The sequence below is a fragment of the Bombina bombina genome, unplaced genomic scaffold (assembly GCF_027579735.1).
Source record: "Bombina bombina isolate aBomBom1 unplaced genomic scaffold, aBomBom1.pri scaffold_625, whole genome shotgun sequence".
NCBI classification, from domain to species: domain Eukaryota; kingdom Metazoa; phylum Chordata; class Amphibia; order Anura; family Bombinatoridae; genus Bombina; species Bombina bombina.
In genome coordinates, this window is record NW_026512840.1 from 154476 (window position 1) to 163455 (window position 8980).

At 34.0% G+C, this 8980-nt stretch overlaps 1 protein-coding gene across 1 annotated transcript in view; it reads right to left on the minus strand.

Moving 5' to 3' along the window:
- The window catches only part of LOC128644549 (UDP-N-acetylglucosamine/UDP-glucose/GDP-mannose transporter-like), a 122769-nt gene extending 115349 nt beyond the window's left edge, over nt 1-7420 (minus strand). The window contains exon 1 of the mRNA XM_053697125.1: nt 7252-7420. Coding sequence (XP_053553100.1) covers nt 7252-7364 — 113 coding nt within the window. The 5' untranslated portion in view covers nt 7365-7420. The remainder of the gene's footprint in view (nt 1-7251) is intronic.
- Between the last annotated feature and the right edge of the window lie 1560 nt (nt 7421-8980).

Consider the following 8980-nt stretch of genomic DNA (forward strand, 5'->3'; position numbering starts at 1 on the left):
CTATAATCTGAAGTAATCTCACTTTCAGAATATGCTACTGTACCTGGGGAACATATCTGGTAAATATCTATTTGATATGTATCATAGTTTAGTTTCTATAGCACTTTTAAATGTAATCCCATTATAGTCTATGGACATTCCATTTTGTCATTCAACCTTGTCATTCCATAGAAAGCAGCTATAATCTGAAGTAATCTCACTTTCAGAATATGCTACTGTACATAGGGAACATATCTGGCAAATATCTAGTTGATATGTATCATAGTTTAGTTTATATAGCACTTTTAAATTTAATCCCATTATAGTCTATGGGCATTCCTTTATGTCATTCAGCCTTGTCATTCCATAGAAAGCAGCTATAATCTGAAGTAATCTCACTTTCAGAATATGCTACTGTATCTGGGGAACATATCTGGTAAATATCTAGTTGATATGTATCATAGTTTAGTTTCTATAGCACTTTTAAATGTAATCCCATTATAGTCTATAGGCATTCCATTTTGTCATTCACCCTTGTCATTCCATAGAAAGCAGCTATAATCTGAAGTAATCTCACTTTCAGAATATGCTACTGTACCTGGGGAATATATCTGGTAAATATCTATTTGATATGTATCATAGTTTAGTTTCTATAGCACTTTTAAATGTAATCCCATTATAGTCTATGGGCATTCAATTTTGTCATTCACCCTTGTCATTCCATAGAAAGCAGCTATAATCTGAAGTAATCTCACTTTCAGAATATGCTACTGTACCTGGGGAACATATCTGGTAAATATCTAGTTGATATGTATCATAGTTTAGTTTCTATAGCACTTTTAAATGTAATCCCATTATAGTCTATGGGCATTCCTTTATGTTATTCAGCCTTGTCATTCCATAGAAAGCAGCTATAATCTGAAGTAATCTCACTTTCAGAATATGCTACTGTACCTGGGGAACATATCTGGTAAATATCTATTTGATATGTATCATAGTTTAGTTTCTATAGCACTTTTAAATGTAATCCCATTATAGACTATGGGCATTCCATTTTGTCATTCAACCTTGTCATTCCATAGAAAGCAGCTATAATCTGAAGTAATCTCACTTTCAGAATATGCTACTGTACATAGGGAACATATCTGGCAAATATCTAGTTGATATGTATCATAGTTTAGTTTCTATATCACTTTTAAATTTAATCCCATTATAGTCTATGGGCATTCCATTATGTCATTCACCCTTGTCATTCCATAGAAAGCAGCTATAATCTGAAGTAATCTCACTTTCAGAATATGCTACTGTACCTGGGGAACATATTTGGTAAATATCTATTTGATATGTATCATAGTTTAGTTTCTATAGCACTTTTAAATGTAATCCCATTATAGTCTATGGGCATTCCATTTTGTCATTCACCCTTGTCATTCCATAGAAAGCAGCTATAATCTGAAGTAATCTCACTTTCAGAATATGCTACTGTACCTGGGGAACATATCTGGTAAATATCTATTTGATATGTATCATAGTTTAGTTTCTATAGCACTTTTAAATGTAATCCCATTATAGTCTATGGGCATTCCATTTTGTCCTTCACCCTTGTCATTCCATAGAAAGCAGCTATAATCTGAAGTGATCTCACTTTCAGAATACGCTACTGTACCTGGGGAACATATCTGGTAAATATCTATTTGATATGTATCATAGTTTAGTTTCTATAGCACTTTTAAATTTAATCCCATTATAGTCTATGGGCATTCCTTTATGTCATTCAGCCTTGTCATTCCATAGAAAGCAGCTATAATCTGAAGTAATCTCACTTTCAGAATATGCTACTGTATCTGGGGAACATATCTGGTAAATATCTAGTTGATATGTATCATAGTTTAGTTTCTATAGCACTTTTAAATGTAATCCCATTATAGTCTATAGGCATTCCATTTTGTCATTCACCCTTGTCATTCCATAGAAAGCAGCTATAATCTGAAGTAATCTCACTTTCAGAATATGCTACTGTACATGGGGAACATATCTGGTAAATATCTATTTGATATGTATCATAGTTTAGTTTCTATAGCACTTTTAAATGTAATCCCATTATAGTCTATGGGCATTCCATTTTGTCATTCACCCTTGTCATTCCATAGAAAGCAGCTATAATCTGAAGTAATCTCACTTTCAGAATATGCTACTGTACATGGGGAACATATCTGGTAAATATCTATTTGATATGTATCATAGTTTAGTTTCTATAGCACTTTTAAATGTAACCCCATTATAGTCTATGGGCATTCCATTTTGTCATTCACCCTTGTCATTCCATAGAAAGCAGCTATAATCTGAAGTAATCTCACTTTCAGAATATGCTACTGTACCTGGGGAACATATCTGGTAAATATCTATTTGATATGTATCATAGTTTAGTTTCTATAGCACTTTTAAATGTAATCCCATTATAGTCTATGGGCATTCCATTTTGTCATTCACCCTTGTCATTCCATAGAAAGCAGCTATAATCTGAAGTAATCTCACTTTCAGAATATGCTACTGTACCTGGGGAACATATCTGGTAAATATCTATTTGATATGTATCATAGTTTAGTTTCTATAGCACTTTTAAATGTAATCCCATTATAGTCTATGGGCATTCCATTTTGTCATTCAACCTTGTCATTCCATAGAAAGCAGCTATAATCTGAAGTAATCTCACTTTCAGAATATGCTACTGTACATAGGGAACATATCTGGCAAATATCTAGTTGATATGTATCATAGTTTAGTTTCTATATCACTTTTAAATTTAATCCCATTATAGTCTATGGGCATTCCATTATGTCATTCACCCTTGTCATTCCATAGAAAGCAGCTATAATCTGAAGTAATCTCACTTTCAGAATATGCTACTGTACCTGGGGAACATATTTGGTAAATATCTATTTGATATGTATCATAGTTTAGTTTCTATAGCACTTTTAAATGTAATCCCATTATAGTCTATGGGCATTCCATTTTGTCATTCACCCTTGTCATTCCATAGAAAGCAGCTATAATCTGAAGTAATCTCACTTTCAGAATATGCTACTGTACCTGGGGAACATATCTGGTAAATATCTATTTGATATGTATCATAGTTTAGTTTCTATAGCACTTTTAAATGTAATCCCATTATAGTCTATGGGCATTCCATTTTGTCCTTCACCCTTGTCATTCCATAGAAAGCAGCTATAATCTGAAGTGATCTCACTTTCAGAATATGCTACTGTACCTGGGGAACATATCTGGTAAATATCTATTTGATATGTATCATAGTTTAGTTTCTATAGCACTTTTAAATTTAATCCCATTATAGTCTATGGGCATTCCTTTATGTCATTCAGCCTTGTCATTCCATAGAAAGCAGCTATAATCTGAAGTAATCTCACTTTCAGAATATGCTACTGTATCTGGGGAACATATCTGGTAAATATCTAGTTGATATGTATCATAGCTTAGTTTCTATAGCACTTTTAAATGTAATCCCATTATAGTCTATAGGCATTCCATTTTGTCATTCACCCTTGTCATTCCATAGAAAGCAGCTATAATCTGAAGTAATCTCACTTTCAGAATATGCTACTGTACATGGGGAACATATCTGGTAAATATCTATTTGATATGTATCATAGTTTAGTTTCTATAGCACTTTTAAATGTAACCCCATTATAGTCTATGGGCATTCCATTTTGTCATTCACCCTTGTCATTCCATAGAAAGCAGCTATAATCTGAAGTAATCTCACTTTCAGAATATGCTACTGTACATAGGGAACATATCTGGCAAATATCTAGTTGATATGTATCATAGTTTAGTTTCTATATCACTTTTAAATTTAATCCCATTATAGTCTATGGGCATTCCATTATGTCATTCACCCTTGTCATTCCATAGAAAGCAGCTATAATCTGAAGTAATCTCACTTTCAGAATATGCTACTGTACCTGGGGAACATATTTGGTAAATATCTATTTGATATGTATCATAGTTTAGTTTCTATAGCACTTTTAAATGTAATCCCATTATAGTCTATGGGCATTCCATTTTGTCATTCACCCTTGTCATTCCATAGAAAGCAGCTATAATCTGAAGTAATCTCACTTTCAGAATATGCTACTGTACCTGGGGAACATAGCTGGTAAATATCTATTTGATATATATCATAGTTTAGTTTATATAGCACTTTTAAATGTAATCCCATTATAGTCTATGGGCATTCCTTTATGTCATTCAGCCTTGTCATTCCATAGAAAGCAGCTATAATCTGAAGTAATCTCACTTTCAGAATATGCTACTGTATCTGGGGAACATATCTGGTAAATATCTAGTTGATATGTATCATAGTTTAGTTTCTATAGCACTTTTAAATGTAATCCCATTATAGTCTATAGGCATTCCATTTTGTCATTCACCCTTGTCATTCCATAGAAAGCAGCTATAATCTGAAGTAATCTCACTTTCAGAATATGCTACTGTACATGGGGAACATATCTGGTAAATATCTATTTGATATGTATCATAGTTTAGTTTCTATAGCACTTTTAAATGTAACCCCATTATAGTCTATGGGCATTCCATTTTGTCATTCACCCTTGTCATTCCATAGAAAGCAGCTATAATCTGAAGTAATCTCACTTTCAGAATATGCTACTGTACCTGGGGAATATATCTGGTAAATATCTATTTGATATGTATCATAGTTTAGTTTCTATAGCACTTTTAAATGTAATCCCATTATAGTCTATGGGCATTCCATTTTGTCATTCACCCTTGTCATTCCATAGAAAGCAGCTATAATCTGAAGTAATCTCACTTTCAGAATATGCTACTGTACCTGGGGAACATATCTGGTAAATATCTATTTGATATGTATCATAGTTTAGTTTCTATAGCACTTTTAAATGTAATCCCATTATAGTCTATGGGCATTCCTTTATGTTATTCAGCCTTGTCATTCCATAGAAAGCAGCTATAATCTGAAGTAATCTCACTTTCAGAATATGCTACTGTACCTGGGGAACATATCTGGTAAATATATATTTGATATGTATCATAGTTTAGTTTCTATAGCACTTTTAAATGTAATCCCATTATAGTCTATGGACATTCCATTTTGTCATTCACCCTTGTCATTCCATAGAAAGCAGCTATAATCTGAAGTAATCTCACTTTCAGAATATGCTACTGTACATAGGGAACATATCTGGCAAATATCTATTTGATATGTATCATAGTTTAGTTTCTATAGCACTTTTAAATTTAATCCCATTATAGTCTATGGGCATTCCATTTTGTCATTCACCCTTGTCATTCCATAGAAAGCAGCTATAATCTGAAGTAATCTCACTTTCAGAATATGCTACTGTACCTGGGGAACATATTTGGTAAATATCTATTTGATATGTATCATAGTTTAGTTTCTATAGCACTTTTAAATGTAATCCCATTATAGTCTATGGGCATTCCATTTTGTCATTCACCCTTGTCATTCCATAGAAAGCAGCTATAATCTGAAGTAATCTCACTTTCAGAATATGCTACTGTACCTGGGGAACATATCTGGTAAATATCTATTTGATATGTATCATAGTTTAGTTTATATAGCACTTTTAAATTTAATCCCATTATAGTCTATGGGCATTCCTTTATGTCATTCAGCCTTGTCATTCCATAGAAAGCAACTATAATCTGACGTAATCTCACTTTCAGAATATGCTACTGTACATGGGGAACATATCTGGTAAATATCTATTTGATATGTATCATAGTTTAGTTTATATAGCACTTTTAAATTTAATCCCATTATAGTCTATGGGCATTCCTTTATGTCATTCAGCCTTGTCATTCCATAGAAAGCAGCTATAATCTGAAGTAATCTCACTTTCAGAATATGCTACTGTATCTGGGCAACATATCTGGTAAATATCTATTTGATATGTATCATAGTTTAGTTTATATAGCACTTTTAAATTTAATCCCATTATAGTCTATGGGCATTCCTTTATGTCATTCAGCCTTGTCATTCCATAGAAAGCAGCTATAATCTGATGTAATCTCACTTTCAGAATATGCTACTGTACATGGGCAACATATCTGGTAAATATCTAGTTGATATGTATCATAGTTTTGTTGCTTCAACACTTTTAATTTTACATCCCATTAAAGTCTATGGGCATTCCATTTTGTCATTCACCCTTGTCATTCCTTTTAGTACATCCCCAACACAGAGCCAAGTTAGATTGATGCTGACAACGGCTAAAAGTGACATAGCAGAGTTTATTGCCCCCATGCCTGTGCGCTTCTGTGGAGACAAGGAGAGGGTGGGCGGAGCAGAGCAGTAAGGCAGATGTCAGCAGTAGAAGAGGATTGTGATCTGGAACATTTCAAATTAACCCCTCTATGTAGGTAACAGAAAATCTCGAGCACCGTTCCCTTTTTATGTCCAAATAAATAAGTGCATCTTGTCAGGTTAGACTCTTGCTTTTACAGCTTCCCTGTATGTTATCTATGCCTGCTGTGACCCTCGTAACAGAGGTGAGATCAAACATTTCAAGCAATTGGTTTCTTTTTAACCCTTTGCCTTGGTTTTAAAAGTGTAAAGTAAAGTACATACAAAACTCTGAACATTGAGGCAGATAAACTGACAAGACAATCAATGTATTCAGACCCTAAAGAGGGTTGTCACATGTGACCCATGGGATGTTTGAAATAATATGCATGTAGGGGTGGAAAGACTAAATGACACAGGATTTATATATATATATATAGCAAGACAAAAAAATTGCACTCACAGGACTACTATAAGGAATAACAAAGTTATTTTTTAACATTAAAAAATAACTTTGTTATTCGTTATAGAAGTCCTGTGAGTACAATTTCTTGTCTTGCTATTGCTTTATGTTTTTGCACCCAGGCAGCTGACAATGGTGGGTCGACCTGCAGAGAGGATTTATATATATATATATAAAGCAGCTATTTGCATACACAGGCACTGTGGTAACATCCTCTTCCTTCTCTTTGGTGGGATACACCTTGAAATTTGACTGCGATAAGTTTGCATACCTCAATAAACAGTAAGAAACAAAACTGCCCAATTTAAAACAAATAGCCCCATATCGCTAAACACTACAATCAAAGCCACCCCAGTGCTAATACAGGAGCAGTTCCGGCACAAATCAGTTAGAGATATCTGTGGTATAGTGTTATGAATCCTCCCACACCACGAGCAAGTTTTACCTGTATGTGGTGAGTACAGACTTGTTAACCAGCACGACGAGGAACGAGCAGACTCCATAGAGCACTGCTGAGAGGATCCGTGCTTTCCGGGAGGGCTGTGTGCCAGAAGACATGTTCCCTGTGCAGGTGCATACGCACAACTGTCATTCACCTGTTGCTAACTAAGCAGTATTAGGTCACAGTCACTGGAAGTCGCCTAGCCCCACCTTAATGCACAGGTGACTGCCGAGAGGGAGTGCACTGCTTGTAGGAAGTGGCTTGGCACCGATCTGCTTCTACTATCTATGATCTCACATAGAAAATGTTCAGTGCACGTCTAAGCAATGGATACGAAGCAAACAAGTTTAGCAGGGTTATAGAGCGAAGTGTACCGTTTAGTCATTATCAAAATCAATTTAATATTAGTATGATATTAATACTACTACTAGTAAATTCTTGCATACATTTGAAGTGACACACTAAAAATAAACTATTTTTGGGTAGATCCGGATGTTTGTTTTTAAGTTCATTGAGCACTATGCGATTAAACCTAGAAGGGATTAAATACATATGACATTTTGTTTTCCCAGTGCCACCCCTAGAAAAGAAAACTTCTGCCACCATTGATTGGGGGATGTACACATATATAGTTTTACAGGAGCATGATATGTGCATGATTTAAATGTGTGATTAATTACTTAGCAGGGGTTAAATGTTAAGTGCTAAGGGTACTTCACTGGACAAAAATAATACAAAAAACTTTATTTTTATCTAGTATGGCCCATTAAAGGGACATGAAACCAAAAAAATGTATGTCATGATTCAGATATAGTATACCATTTTAAACTACTTTCAAATTGACTATTATCATATTTTCTTTATTCTCTTGGTATCCTTTATTGAAAGAGAAGCATTGCACAACTGGGAGCTAGCTGAAACATCCTAAAGCTAATGAAAAGAGGTGGATAATGTTCAGCCACTAATCAGCAGCTAGCTCCTAGCTCCTGAGTCTACCTAGGTTTGCATTTCAACAAAGGATACAAAATAAAAGAGAGCAAATTATATAACAGAAGTAAATTGGAAAGTTGTTTAACCCCTTAAAGGGACATGAAACCCAAACATTTTATTTCATGATTCAGATAGAGAATACCATTTTTAAACAACTTTCTAATTTACTTATATTATTTAATCTTTTTTATTCTCTTGGTATCATTTGTTGATGGAGCAGCAATGCACTGCTGGTTTCTAACTGAATACATGGGTGAGCCAATGACCATCAGTTTATATATGCAGCCACCAATCAACAGCTATAACCTAGGTTCTCTGCTGCACATGAACTTGCCTAGATAAAAATTTCAGCAAAGGATAACAAGAGAAAGAAGCAAATTAAATAATAGAAGTAAATTGGAAAGTTGTTTGAAATTGTATTCTCTATCTGATCATGAAAGAAATATTTTTGTGTTTCATGTCCCTTTAAGGACCGGACCATTTTTCAATTTTCTTAACAGAGAGCAAATTAGATAACAGAAGTAAATTGGAAAGTTGTTTAACCCTTTAAAGGGACATTAAACCCCCCAAAAATTTTAATGATTCAGATAGAAAATACCATTTTTAACAACGTTCAAATTTACTTTTATTTTCTAATTTGCTTCATTCTCTTGATAATCTTTCCTAAAAAGCATATCTAGATAGGCTCAGTAGCGTCTGATTGGTGGCTGCACATATTTGCCTTATGTGATTGGCTCACCCA